Source organism: Ovis canadensis, chromosome 13, assembly GCF_042477335.2.
Source record: "Ovis canadensis isolate MfBH-ARS-UI-01 breed Bighorn chromosome 13, ARS-UI_OviCan_v2, whole genome shotgun sequence".
Taxonomy (NCBI): Eukaryota; Metazoa; Chordata; class Mammalia; order Artiodactyla; family Bovidae; genus Ovis; species Ovis canadensis.
The window spans coordinates 42,856,882-42,872,313 of record NC_091257.1 but is presented as its reverse complement, the minus strand read 5'-3'; the positions used below and the strand labels follow the sequence as shown (position 1 = coordinate 42,872,313).

The following is a 15,432-nucleotide window of genomic DNA, read 5'->3' as shown; positions in this document are numbered from 1 at the left end:
CTGGGAGGGAGGGGAGTGGCAGCCACCAGCCAGTGTCAACCGAGATCAGCACGCTGCAGCCTGGATGCGTGTGTGACGTCCCTGGTCCAGAATAAAAGCCCTGCAGGAAAGAAGCTCCTTCCTGCCCAAACTATGCTGTTAGTCACGCCGGGAAAGGGCGGGTTTGGATGCTGAAAGTAACAGCAGCCACACTGGCTTACAGATTTATCTCTCAGAATTCCTCTGGGACCTCTTCCAGACACACCCTGTTCCCCAGACATCCTGAGAAAGTTGTAAATGCTGGCTCCGCATTTCTTCAATTGTGCTCGGTCATTCGTTCTCATAAAAATCTGGAACGTGATTTATTGTTTCTGTATTGTCGTTTTCACAGGTGTTTGAAATGAAAAGAGTTTTATGACAACGTAAAATATTTCTCCTCTCAAGCATATGCCAACACAGAGCAGTATTGTAAATTTGGAAATATGTATTAATTCTGCATTTGTTCATGTTAGATATTAAAGACAATTAATACTTTTGTTACCATTTTAAAAATTGAAGATACTAACTTCACAGCATAAAAATAGGAAAGTTTCCTTACATTCAGTTTTGTTACTGTTGTTGTTTGCTGAATCGTGTTCGACGGTCCAACTCTTTGTGACCCCGCGGACATTTTCAGGCAAGAATAATGGAGTGGGTTGCCATTTCCTTCTCCATTACATTCAGTAATGTATTTGTGTTTTAATAAGCTGAATATCTAACTAGACAATGCAAAATACCTACATTCATTGTGCAGTTACCAGTGTGACAGAGAAATCTGGCTAATATGATGCTGAGGTTATAACAACATAATTATATTAAATGTACTCAGGACTTCCCTGGTGGTCTAGTAGTTAAGATTCTGAGTTCCCAATGTAGGGTGCATGGGTTTGATCCCTGGTCAGGAACTAAGATCCCACATGCTACACAGACGCGGCCAAAAATTAAAAATAAATAAGTAAATGTGCTAGATTTATTTGTAGGAGCTGGTTTTCGTAATAGATGCTTTCTGCGGGGCTTTTCCTTTCTTCATAGTTGAAATTTCAAGCCTTTAGTAGAGTGACTGTATGAGTGTATACCGTGGCATTAGACTTTTATTTTAAAACCCAGATTAGAGAAAAAAAAAAGAAAAGACTACTTCCCTTAACCTTTGTAAAGTTACTGGCTGATGACAAGTTAAGAAGATAGTATGTTTGTGGTGGGCTTCCTTTGTGGCTCAGCAGTACAGAACCTAGCTGCCAGTGCAGGAGATAAGGGTTCAGCCTTGTGTTGGGAACATCCCCTGGAGATGGGAATGGGAACCCACTCCAGTATTCTTGCCTGGAGAATTCCATGGACAGAGGAGCCTGGGGGGCTGCTGTCCATGCGGTCACACAGAGGTGGACACGGCTGAGAGGCTGAGCCAGCATGCACACGTGTGCGCAGCAGCCCTTAATAGGTCTAGATCTAATAGCTCCTTTAATGATATGATTTACAGAAAATATTTTATATCTGTATAATTTCAGAGTCATCTTTAAGTAATATTTATTAAGCACCTTCGGTGCAATACAGATACCTTGGTTCAAAAAAACAAAAATTCCTCTGAGGAAAGAAGATTCTTAAAAGAGAAGCTTGCATCTGGAGTCAGTAATCCTCCCCCGATTCCAAAGAAGGAAGGGGAGGGTGTCTCGTTTTGTTTTTTTTTCTGGTAGTGGATTATTTTTTCTTTCACTAATTTACAGTGCTATCTCTGGCCCTGTTTCCATTAGGAGATGAAAGCATGGAAATTAAAAAACAAATTACAGGAATGAGAAGATTACTGAATGACAGCGCTGGGAGGATATATCAGCGTGTGGGCAAGGAGGGGGAGAAACTTAAAGAGGAACCCCAGGATTTGGATGCGATCTGGCCTCAGCGTTTGAACTCTGCAGAGGCCCCCCCGAGCCTCCACCCATCTTCCCGGGGTGCGTGGAACGAGCTGCCACCCCAGAGCGGGCAGTTCTCAGGGCAGTATGGCACCCGCTCCAGAACCTTCCAGAGCCAGCCCCACACCGCTGGGACCTCCAACGGTATGGCCATCCTCAGATGCTCACAGTCGTCCCAATATGTTTTCTGCCTAGAAACATTCAGTATGTTCTTCGAGTTCTATATAGTAAACCCTCCTTTAATCACGTACCTTAATTGAGTTATTTTAAAAGACAGGGAAGACATAAAGGAAAAAGAGTATAAAAAAATCTAGACTTGAGATGCAGGAAAAGCTGGGGGTTCTCTATTAGAAGGGATAGTTTCTTGATAGACACTTTAGCTCTTTAAGAAGTCAAAGCCATCACTGGCTGAGATACGGATATTATTGTCACAAACAGCTGAACATTAGGGCAGAAAGAGCTCCACTGTGTCATTAAAAGAAGCTTCCTGGTCACATGGTGCATTATTAACACATCCCCTTGCTAAGTCCTGGGCTTTCTTCATTACAGGACGAGTCACTTAAAGGGAGGACTCATGACCCCGCCAGTCAAGTGACACCTTGACTTTAACCTCCCCTTCAAGCTCCTGAACCAAATGATCCATATTTTATAACTTGCTTCATTCAGGTTGACAATTATTCCTTTAAAGTAAAATTTCCTTAATTTAAATTCCTAATGGGTATTTTTAAATTAATTGCAGTATAGTTGATTCATAGTGTTGTGTTAGTTTCAGGTGTACAGCAAGGGGAATCAGCGATACACTTAAATATATCCACTCTTTCTTTGATTCTTTTCCCATGTAGGTCACCACAGAATATTGCGTAGAGTTCCCTGTGCTATCCAGTGGTTCTTATTAGTTATCTATTTTAAATTCCTAATTGCTAAGGGGGAAAAAACTCAAATGGCAAATTTTTTTTTTCCCAAAGCATAAGGAGAAACTTGATTTCTCCATTCATGTTAATTTTCCCTCCAGTAACACTGTTATTCGTGTTATAAATTACATACAGATGTGCAGATCTGTAGTTTTAACAAAGGGAATGAGAAGAAAGGAAGAACACATTTCTAGTTTCTTTAAAAAGTTAAGGATTTCCCCCCCATTCATCCTCCTTCGAGAAAAAGACAACTATTGTGATTTTTTTTTTTTAAACACAGTTTGTGATAACCAGTTCAAAGGTATAAAAAGCCATCACTAGCCACTGCTGAAGAGAGAGGGAGGGACCCCAAGAGATGTATGGGTGTCTTCTGTCTCTCTTAATATTACATAAGCCAATATCAGATTCTCATGCTGGCGTGCTTCCAGGTTAGAAAGAGATGGCTCTTTAAAGAGTCCTTAAAAATAAAAAGGTAGTTCTCTTTAAAATTAGAAAATGATTTATAGCAAGCTGAAAAGGATTGGTTTTGTCTTCTAAATGATATAGACTTGGAATAATGACTAGGAATATTCACAAAGTCCTCCTAACTCTACTGCCGTGACTAGAGAAATAAAATGGCCTCAGGTATCTATGAAGCTAATAAGCGGCCCCATCAGGAAGTATTGGGTGAATAGTGTTCTATTTTCCAGGCCCCAACAAGGATGGTGGATTTACTTTGAAAAATATTAGTAATGGTCAGAGTTACAAACCTAAATTCGCCCATATTTGTTTTAAAATACTTCTGTGTTAATGGAGTACTGTCGATTGGAATACATTTGGTATCTCATTGGAGTTTTAATTTAATCATTTGTAGTTTTAAAGTTGTAACATCTCATTTTGCTACAACTCTGAATGTAAATAATTGTGCTGCTCCACACATTAAATAGTCCATGGTTCTGCTGCAGTGAAACTTTCAATAATTAATATTTGCAAAGAATGCATATTGTAGGGTGTAAATTACATTTAATATATACTAAAGAATATAGCTGGAGTACTTCCCTCTTCCACCTATGAAAAACCCGAGTGAGAGCCATCTGTTATCCTGATCGCCTTTAAGGGAACCTGGATACTGAGGCCAGGGGTACTGTACTGAAAGCATGTTTTTCCAAATGTCCTATTTTATTCCAGCAATAACAGGAAGATACTTGTTTACATGTAAGGAAAACAGAGTAGGACAATTGTATGACATATTAAACAGTGAAAAGGGCTTCCCTGATAGCTCAGCTGGTAAAGAATCCGCCAGCAATGCAGGAGACCCCGGTTTGATTCCTGGGTCGGGAAGATCCACTGGAAAAGGGATAGGCTACCCACTTCAGTATTCTTGAGCTTCCCTTGTGGCTCAGCTGGTAAAGAATCCGCTTGTAATGCAGGAGACCTGGGTTCGATTCCTGGGTTGGGAAGACCCCCTGGAGAAGGGAAAGGCTACCCACTCCAGTATTCTGGCCTGGAGAATTCCATGGACTGTATAGTTCATGGGGTCGCAAAGAGTTGGACACAACTGAGCGACTTTCACTTTCAAACAGTGAAAACGAGACTAAAATGAAACTGAAGAACTGGGAATGGACAATGTAGAAGGGCACTCTTTTATGAAGCTGGAGAAGAGCCAACACACCAGCAGCCTCCTCTTAAGTTCACATGGGCACTCCCAGACCCTGGTGCCCCTGCTTCCCCCTACCCAGGCATACCACACCCAGCACAAAAGCAATGTGTTGACAGTTCTTAATTTTTGGAATCATACGGTTAATGCTAAAACTATCTTTTAAATACTTAGATACACTTAACTCTTAGTATAAACTCTCAGGACGTGTGCAGCTACCCAGTTTGTTTGGTTTTAGATAAAGGCTGTTCACTAGATAAAGAGCTAGTTTTTTGTGCAAAATAGCACAAGTGTGTTCTTAGTAAATGTTTTCTGTATCGTTATCTGAGATGAACTGGGGTGACAGTGGTGGTGGGGCACTGTGACAGCAAACTGTGTGTGTCCATTCACACAGGCTCCGCCACCCCATGACATGCCACACTCCTGGCAGTAGAGAAACCTGGACGGCTAGCTAAATCAGACCCCAGCAGGCTGTGAAAATCACTGGGCACCTTTTTTATTTTCCTCTTTATAATCTTGCTGTTGCTTGGCGGCCATCATTCTCTCTTTTCGTGCTCAGGAGAACTTCCAGTGGTGAATTCATCGGCTGGATCCAACTGCTGCACTTGTAACTGCCAGTCGACGTTGCAGGCCATCCTCCAAGAGCTCAAGACCATGCGGAAACTGATGCAGATTCAGGCAGGTACGCAGATCCGGCCTCAGCGGGAGGATCTTCAGTGGGGATGTTCATTATGCTTTGATTACGCTGTGCCTCCCATCTTGCTGTCTCACCAGCAAGGTTTCCTTTATATATATATATAATTTATTTTTAAAAATGTTCATGGAAGTATAGTTGATGGGATACTTCTTCAAGCATCCATTTCTCTCTGCTTTTTCCAGAACCCACCTTCCTGTTAGCCAGTCTCACAAATGCTTTCTGGCTGATACTGCTCAGTCCTTCTGTACATGTGCTTCGGGTACTTCACAAATGTCAGCTAATTAAACTTCGGAACAATTACACCCGAAGGTGGGCAGAGCCCTTTGGCTCATCTCCCTAATGTAAATTGACGAGGAGGTTCATGATGGGGAAGGAGGTGAGAATGGCTCATCTTCCCTCCTGAGGGGCTCGGTTTGAGGGGCTGTGTGCATCTTACAACCCTCGCTTCTGCAGAAGCCCACCCTGCCTCCCACACTGGGCTCCCTGTGATAGGTGAGGAGCCAAGCAGCTCTGTACATGCAGAGGAGCCCTTAGGAAGCCTGGGCTCTGCTGGTAAAGATTCCAGAGTATCAGCTGACACTCAGGCTCTGCTTGTGGCTTTTCTCCCTAACATTAAGGTCAGAGAGGCTCCAAGACACCTCTGGTTTTGTCTTTTTACTTACACGATGCTTTTGTTGTTGTTGTTCTCGCTCCTGTTAGAAACGTTGAGGAACAGAAGAGCAGTGAACTTGCATTTTAGGGTCAGAGTCCCAGTCTCCCCTATCTTGGCTTGGGTGACTTCTCTGAACCTCAGATTTCTCATCTGTAACTAGAGTATTAATATCTAACTCACAGGGTTGTTTTGAAAATAGAAGGGATAGTAAATGCAACTGAACTCGGTAAAGCATAATCTGAGCCTCAGCTATTTTGTGAGTGTTGTTACGAAGACCTGGAGCATTTCTTAGAAGTCTGGAAGTCTAGGTCCTTATTACAGTCGCTGTGATTTCTAGTCTCCAAAATTAGGAGAGAAAAAGCTTTTTTTGTCATAGGGGAGCCTCACGTGCTGCAGTCCATGGAGTCCCAAAGGGTCAGATACAACTTAGTGACTGAACAACAGCAACAGAAAATAATAAATCATTTCATTAAGCCTTCCACTTCATCAGGGAAAACTGCTCCTTAAGCTGGAAAGTGGCCCAGTCATATGTAACTAACTTCCCCCCTTTCCGCTGTAAAGGTATTCAGACAGCTCAGAAATTGTCCTTGGTGCCGTTTAGTTAATTCTAGTAAAATGTTAATATTCAGTGATGTGGTTTGATACTTAAAAAACTTAAACATATCAGTCACCCAAGATCACGTGCAAGTAAAATGAGCAAAAGGTTTTCTGAAAAGCAACATCTAATTTTATGCACTGGATTTAGTCTTATCCTAAGGGAAAAAATGAAAGCATTTTGGTCAGGCCAGTAAGCATTTAACTCACCTTGTTCCACAAGGATAATCTGTGTTCTTATTAACCCAGCAGAGGCTAACATCTCCTAAATAAGGAGCTCAGAAAGAAAGGTTACTTCGTTCTGTACAGATTTCTTTCCTCAGAGGAAGAATTTGTTAGCACTTAAGAAAATATGCGTATGAAATGGTAATGATTTATTTTGTTACTTAAGCTCTTTACTCCCAAAATGGCAAACTACAAATTGCAACCATTTAAATCCTTGACTGAAGCCTTTTGAGAATCTATTAAGTAAATGCCACTGTGTCTCCCTGTTTCCTTTTAAGAACCTTTGCAGATTAGGGCAGTAAACGACCCCAGAGCTGTCAGGGATCCCAAAGGATGAACTGAATAAATTAGTCTCCTTTAATTTTCTTAAGCTGAAGAATCTGTGTTGAGTGAGTAGATTGACTTTAAGGTTTATTACCTATAAAATGTAGATTTACCTTCTACTTAGAAAGTTTCACTTTTACTTCAGGGAGAAGGCAAGGAATAAGATCAAGCGATAAGATCTGGTTCGAAAGAACACAGCTCTGTCCAGACTTGCAGAAGGAGAAGAAAACCTCAGACCCTGTGTTCTTTAAACTTGAAACATTTTCGCTTTTAATTTTGGAAAGTGAGGCTTGGTGAGGCTGGAGTCCTAGATCACTGATGACTGCTTCCATTTGTCTAACTTTCCAAATGGAGACCTAGCCTCAGCTGAAGATTCAGATCTAACAGAGAAAAGTTCCAGTCCGGCTTATATATTGGGGATCACTGGAGGAGCTTTTAAAAAATCCCGATACCCAGGCATCTCCCTGGGAAATTCCAGTCCCAATTAGTCTGGATTGAGGCTGAGGCACTGGCTTTCTTTTTTTTTTTTTTAAAGGTGAATCCAATGAGACTAATGTGTAGCTGAGGTTAAGAACCAGTGAGCCAGACTGCTTACTGCATGGGTGATTAAAAAAACTTCAGTGCTCATTTGCAGTGCAAGTAGTGTTTCTAATACTTATTTATAAATTTCTGTCCAGCTGAGAGATGCAGATATCAAGTTCAGAGTACAAATATTCCCCATTTACAACCTGATAAGAAATGATCCATATGTGCATGTCAAGATCTTTAGGTTTTCATCTGGCTTACTTTCAGAGCTGTATTTCTGTGAAAAAGCAGCTGTGGTCATAGTTTTAAAAACCATATTAACACATGAAGATTTAAGTAATAATGCCATATTTCCCTACTAAACTTTAAATCAGAGTATTTTTAAATGGTTAACAAACACTACATCTTGAAGGGTACCTCTGAGAACTGTAATTACCATCCTTGATTCCCTTAAGTATATATTCAACATCAGCACTCAGCTCTCAATGAGCGCTTCTCGTCTTTGGAACTCAGACCATTCCTGGACCTTACTGATTTGTTCTTGTACTGAACTATATTTTTCCTATTTTTCAGCTACATAAAACTGGATTATGGAGAAACAGCCTGGTCAGAACGCAGTAGCATAGTGTGTGGAGATGGCTGATGTGTGCACAGTATTGGTTTGTGAGGCAGGAGTAACTGGACCTGAAATTGACCAGCAGACCTAGCCCACATGCTTACTGGTCATTCTCAAGCGATGCTTTTGATCAGACTTGCCCAAATGAGCATCGTTACCCGACTTTTGTTAATTTCGGCACCTGTAGGTTGCTGGCTACCAATCATTTTAATCTCAAGTGGAGTATTCCCGAGATTGGCTTTCCAAAAAACAGATGTCTACACCTCAATTTAAGTTCTGGGGTTCTTGGTTATACAAAAATGTCATGTGATGCGTAAAATCATGCTTCACTGTTTTCCTATAGCTCATCATCCTTTCCTCCTATTGATTACCCACCAGGTAATCAATTAGCCACCAGGATTTGGAGGAGAGTTTTCTCTTGGGTTTTTCCTGCCTGTAGACCTTTTGAGGCAGCTTTTGGTCACGCTCAGGTTCAGTGTGAGGTTGATCTTGATGTGCCTCATCCTCCAGTGAACCCGTTTCAGCCTCAGTTGATGGAGCAAGAATATTCTCCTAGGTTAGACACACATGCCTGTACCATATTTTTGTTTGTTGTTCACAGTTGGAACCCAAAACAGACAACAACCCCCAATTTCCCTTATCTGCTCCCAGCGAACTGCCGTCTCGCGCAAGAGAAATAAAAAGAAAAAAGTGCCCCCAAAGACTATGGAACCTCTCACTGTGAAACAGAAGCCCAGTGCATTGGAAGCTGAGAAGAAGGCTGCAGGGGCCCCCGAGAATTCCAGTCTCCCCGTGGCCGAGCACCCCTCCCCTGGGGAGAGCCACATTCTAGGATTCGGCATCGTGCTCGAATCACCAGCCTCCGATGTAAGTTGATGTTTTCTAGCTGCTCATGCTAATATGTAACTTTCAGACACTGTGCCATATTTATACACTTTGCCCTTCACTAGTTCTGCCCAAGAAAACCAGAGAAACTTGCAGAATACACGTGGGAAAGAGGAAAGGAGAACTCTTAATGCTCTCCTTGCCCAGAATTTTCTCTTCTGAAAATCTTAGGCCTTATTTACCTCAGCATGTTTCCATTCTCTCCGAAAGGAGACGGGTGATGGAGTAAATATTCTGTTCACTAATTTCGTTAACATTTGTAATTTCGAAGCGGCCGTTTTCAATTTCCTCAGCATAGAGAGCTAAAAGAATGTAATTAAATCCTTTGTAGATGGACATAAATGAGCAGAACCCTACAGATAAGGTCACACCTTTCTAGAAACACAAACTAATAATAAAAAAAGAGCAGTACTCACACTAATTCTATTTTATAGATGCAAGGATGCAAGCCACACTGCTAATTAGGTTGCAGTGCCGTGCCATTGAGTCTGTGTAATGATAGGTTAACACTCTGCAAAGGTTTTTCTATTTTAATATCATAGCTCGAAGGTCATCACAGCCCAAGATACTGGATGGCATCTAAGACAACCGTCTGACTTACTGTTTTAGAGTCACATGGCCATAAACGAACTTAGCAACGTGTTTTGTTGGCCACAGCAAACTTGCCTTAGTGTCTGAGTACGCTGATGCTGTGAACCCCAACTTGTTGGGAGAGTTCCTAAAATAAACCAGAACGAGTGGGCTATTATTACCAGATGGCATAGGATGAGAACCCTGCTGAGAACTCCCACAGGCCTATATAGGATGCAAGTGTGGTCCTACTCTTCAACTTTAAATAAGAAATACATTGCTATTTTAAAACAGCATTCCTTTCACATTGGAGAAAGACAAGCTGCTAGCTTGGGTCTTTAATAAAGGGAGGCAACGAAAATGATCGTCTTGTGACTTTATTGGACTAGAAAATCACTTGAACTTTTATCCCCTCCTTGATGAGAAGAATTCATGTTTGTTTTTTATCCAGGAACACACATGATTGTTAAGAAGTCCTTCCAGACTAAAAACTTAGCCTTAGAAAGTCATTAATGGTGACAGCCTTCCACCCTGGACTAGCTGGTTCATTTCATCCTATCCGGTTGTTGTAGCTGAGGCCCTAGGTTCAAAACCCTTGTCAATCACACATTTGGAAGCAGAGGCAGATGATACCCTAGCACAAAGTACATTCAGCCTGAAGCAGCTTTCACAATACTTTTATATTTTTCTTGAATTATTTAGAGCCTTCTTTCCTGTGATAGGCATTAGTGTATCAGGAGCAATCACTGGAGCTGTGAAAATCATCTTCTAAATGAGTCAATCTCATGCTAATCACTGAACTTCCTCCTTTTTTAAATTTTTAAGCTCTAAACATACTTCAGAGATAAATTGAGAAAGATCTGATAAAGGCTATATGTACATTAGTGAAATAGAACTTTCCTTTACCAATGTCAGAATGCCAAAAAAATAATTTGCTTTTTATTCATGATGAGTTTTGCTAACAAGAACTATTAAATTTAAAAAAGTACATTCAGAATTGTTCATGAAGACTCAGGGGCTGACTATCTTTGATAGAAGAATAACATGCTTCTTAAAAAAAAAAAACCCAAAACTGTATATAGATGTTATCTTTATGTTATCCAGCTGCTTGGCCCTTTGAGTCATCTGTTGAATGGAAACTAACTGCCCTTAGAGAACCACACAGTGAGTCCATCACTGGAAACTGTCCTCCGAGAGTCTTGCTGGCATGGATGAGGCTGGCCCCTTAGGTGGTGGGTCCATCAGTGCTGAAGGTGTCTAAATTTAGATGCCCTTCTCGTCTTTTATTATTCCTTAGCCATGAACCTTTTACACTTTTGTGGAAGTCCAGAGGAGAAAATAGAAAATAGATAATGATCTTATAGGAATTCTTCTATAAAACTGCTTGGAGAAAAAAGTAATAAAGCAGGATTATATGTAAGTAGATGGGCATTATGTATCTGAAGACAGGCTCTGAAAATACCCAGTGTTGAGGAGATTAGGTCCAGAATTGTAGGAGTGGGCATGTGGGCCAGTATGTCTGGAGCAGCCTTGTGGCTGCGCTGGTAGCACATGATCACGTGAACATGGGCTCAGCAGTGTATCAGACGGTGAAAGCCCCAACGTGTTATCCAAGGCCCTTGGCTTTTTTTATCTTGTGGGCACTAGGAAGCCACTGCAGGTTTTAAGTAGAGGAATAGTCATATATCCATGTTTAGACAGGAATCTGGAAGCGCCTTGTGGATGACTGATCAACACAGAGAAGAGACCAGAGACCAGGAGACAGATAATTTCAGCCAGCCAGGCAAGAGATGGGTAGAGTCCAGCCATGAGCAGTGAAGGGACAGAGAAGTGAGCGGCGCCCAGGAGGTACCCCCCACAGGGGACCTGGTGCCTTGGGAGAAGCAAGCCCCACATGTCTATCCTGGAAAATGAGGTTAGTCAGTATTGACTTCCTTACCTGAGACAGGGAAGGCAGGAGCAGGCCTTCATTTCTGGGTGGGAAGTAACAGGAGGTTGAGTATCTTCAAAAAGTCCAGTAGATGTTTGAAGCCCAGGAAAAATATTAGAGCTGGAAGCAATGAAAAAAAGGACACATAAAACCTGTGCCTTTATTGCTTTAAAAAAAATTTTTTTAATCAGAATTTTTAAAAAATCATTTATATATTTATTTTTGGCCACACCTTGCAGAGTGTGGGATCTTAGTTCCCTGACCAGGAATGGAACCCGTGCCCCATGCAGTGGAAGTGCAGAGTCTTAACCACTGAACTGCCAGGGATGCTCCTTTATTGCTTTTTAAATGTTAAAAAAAAAAAAATACTGTAAATTGTTTAAAGTTCACAATGTATGAAGTTACCTTTTTTTATGCTGTGGCTTTTAGCATTGCCCAAATACAAATTTGTGTGTCTGGGCACAAGCAGGAACATGAGGGGCTGTGGATCACTGCAAGGGGACCACCGAGCCCCTGACACCTGATGGGCAGCCCTGCTCAGTGCGGAAAAGCAGGGCATCCTAGTCAGCACTACCCGCAGTAAAGAACCTCAAGCATGCAGGGAACCCTGCCCCAGTGCCTGGCCCAGAAAAGGTGCTCAGTAAACAGCCACGCATCGCAGCTGCATTAAGCACAATATACGAAATCACCTTATAGAACTTTGGTTCTAGGATTTGGCTTTAATTAGAACCCTCTCCTCAGTTTAATGTGATTTTCCCTCCTTCCCCCTTGGCTTCTCAAGGGCAGGGATTAAATTAAAAAATAATAATAATAGTAGTTGTAGTTGTGTTTGTATGCTATCCTTTGTTAAGTAATTTTTCAAATTTCATCCTTACTCTTTGAGGTATTATTATTATCCTCAATTTATAGATAAGGAAGGACTTCCCCGATGGTCCAGTGGCTAAGACTCCATGCTCCCAATGCCGGGGGCCTAAGGTCTATCCCTGGTCAGGGAACAAGATCCCACATGCCCACAACTAAGACCTGGCACAGCCAAATAAATACCTTTTTTTTTTTTTTAATTGATAGATGAAAAGACTGTGGCATAAAGGGTTAAGTAGCCTGCTCGAGCCCATGCAGTCAGAGGTGGAGTTGGTTCTCAGACCAGGGCTGAGTGCACCCTGTCCACCAGTGCTCGACTCAGTGCCTGCACTAGCCCAGCTCTGGTGTGTGACCAGCACTCACTGTTCATGAGGTGATGGCAACACAAAGGAGAAGAGAAAGGTTAGACTATGGCTTTGTATGCTGGCTGGTTGGTTGGTTTGGGTTATTTATTTATTTGGCCACACCCTATAGTTTGCAGGATCCTAATTCCCCAACCAGAGATTGAACCCGTGCCCCCTGCAGAGGAGGCTCAGAGTCCTGACCACTGGGCTGCCATGGAAGTCCCCGTGTATGCTGTTCACTTGGAAGTTTCCAGGGGAGACCTTCCTGGTCAAGGGTATAGCTCTGAAATGTCCAGGATGTCTAGTCAGGATCCCCAGGCTAGAAGCCCTGCGTGTAACCCTGACAAAGGTACCCACCCTCACCTCCGTCAGTTTTCCCTGAGTAAAATGAGAGTAATAGTAGTACTGACCTCACAGTGTGGGCCAGCTGGAAGAATTAAATGACATTATCTATGTAAAGCACTTAGAATAGTACCTGGTACCTTTTTAAGCACTCAGTAAATACTGGTTCCTTTTTAAACCGTAGCAGTCCTAGCTAAGTACCTTTATAGGGATAAATATAACTTTGTTAAGTAAACTTACAAGTATATACACTTGAGCAAATACACATGAACTAATCGTATTTTTAAAAAGAGAGTGGCCAGAAATGGTTCTCTCTGGGGGCAAGATTACTTGACCCGTTTTAAGTTAGCGCATTAAATAAAACTGAAATCTGAACTGCACAGAAGCAAAAACAGAAACCCCAAACCAAATTTCAGGTTTAAACACAATATTCAATTCTTTCTTTCTTTCTTTTTTTTTTTTTTCAATTCTTTCTTTAGGAGTTCCCAACCCAGTACTCTATCAGGACTCAGAGAAGACAGGTGTAAATGTTTGACAGTTTTCCCTACCTAGTTGGATTTATTGATTTTTTTTTCAGAGTAGATACACATGGCTTAGGTTTACTTCCTTGTTGTTGCTTCCTGTTTGGCTTATTGATTGGTCTTGATGAAACACTAAGATCAGTTCTTTTATATTTTAAATATTTTTTTAAAAACATAGAAAATGTTTCTCTATTTTCTGTAGTTACTGTGAATATTTTCCAGTAATCCCAGATTACACAAAAGTTATCAGAAGATAAAGCTGCATATCCATCAACTTAAGATAATTTTGTTAATGTATATCATTCTTAAATAGTTTAAAATGAATTGGTGCTTTCAACATAAATAGCTACTGAATTCAGAATTTGTTTCTTAATTTCTTCATAGCCCAATAAGTAAAGTAACCCACTGGGAACTGGTAAAGCATGTCCACCAAGCAAGCAATTTTTTAATTTATTCACTGACACATTGAAGTTTAAGGCAATGTATGCTTGAGAGTTAAAGTTCTAATGCAGACTGCCTGGGTTCACAGCCCTACTTCACCACTTAGCTGGATAATCCTAACAAGTTACCTAATCTCTCTAAACCTTAGTTTATGCATCTGCAAATTGGGGATCATGAAAGTGACTGCTTCATAGGATGATGAGAATTGAATTAGGAAACCCATGTAATGCAGGATGGACATGCTAATTATTGCACCATTGTCAAGGGCTAATGAAATAGTCCTCGCCCTTCAAGGACCATATAAGGAAAACACATAAGCAGTAATCATAGGGTAATGGGATGTAAGCGGAGATGTCCTCTGCTCGGGGTGTTAAGGACAGGCTCTCCGAGGTGGCCATTTTCTTCAAAGAGCAGTTTCCATGGAGTTGTGATGGGAGAGATTAGACCACAGTGGTTGAAATCTTATGAAACATTTTGGCTCAAATAGCAGGAGCATAAATCAAGCCCAAGTTCACAGAGTCATTAATTTACCACCTGAGAAAGGAAGGCACTGAAATATCTCATTCTGCAGGTGCGTGGGGTCAATTTCAAACTGTACTGCCTTTCCCTTATTTTTTTTTTAAGTTAATTAATTAAGTTAGTTAGTTAGCCACACCTTGCAGCTTGCAGGATCATAGTTTCATAACCAGGGATTGAACCCTGGGTCGAACCCTGGGTCCTGGGCAGTGAAGGAGCCAGGTGGGTCCTAACCACTGGACCGCCAGTGAGTGACCCCCTATGTTTTCTTTTCTCACTTTAAATTCTACCAACATTATGTTGAACAAAAATCAATCAAGGATTGGCTCTTTAATGACTTCCTGGTAATTATCACCCTATTCAACATTCAGTGTATGCTAGTCTAAGAGATTATGTACACTTTTTGATACAGCTCCTGCCTGAGCATTTTTCACTCATTACAGAACATCCTTTTTACACAATGAGTCCACCCACTCTGCCCCATCAAAGCAGTGGTTCAGGGCTGTGCCACATCCACAGGTCACACTGTTTGGGGCTATGACAGCTGAACTAATAAAATCAGGTCTGCCTTTCAATCCAGTGGGTTCTTGAGTCTGCCCAGCTCACTGGCCATGATCTTGGCATGGCTTAATAAATAGTGACAGTAACACTTGCTAAATCTACCTGGAGCAGACCTGAGTTAGAGGGAACATTTTCAGTCTCTCAAAGAGAGGCAGATCACATTTGCGAGCAAAACAAAATCAGTTATGAAAGGGTTTTGTGGGTGTTTTTTTTTAAATTTCATAAACTAAAGCTTATTTTCCTAGAAGTATATCTAGCGCACTGCTAAATAAACTCTTAAATGAGAATAACAGATCATTGTATATAATAATGTTATGAACACAAGGACTGAATTCACTGTTCTTATAAGTTTTGTTATACAT

General features: G+C 41.3%; 1 protein-coding gene across 5 annotated transcripts in view; it reads left to right on the top strand.

Moving 5' to 3' along the window:
* Positions 1-15,432, top strand: part of BEND7 (BEN domain containing 7) — an 85,741-nt gene that overhangs the window by 28,416 nt on the left and 41,893 nt on the right. For 4 of the 5 annotated variants that reach the window (XM_069547502.1, XM_069547503.1, XM_069547505.1 and 1 more), the window contains 3 exons: positions 1,764-2,063; positions 5,026-5,148; positions 8,701-8,966. In XM_069547502.1, the coding sequence (XP_069403603.1) occupies positions 1,764-2,063; positions 5,026-5,148; positions 8,701-8,966 (689 nt within the window). The remainder of the gene's footprint in view (positions 1-1,763; positions 2,064-5,025; positions 5,149-8,700; positions 8,967-15,432) is intronic. The other variant, XM_069547507.1, reaches the window with a different exon arrangement.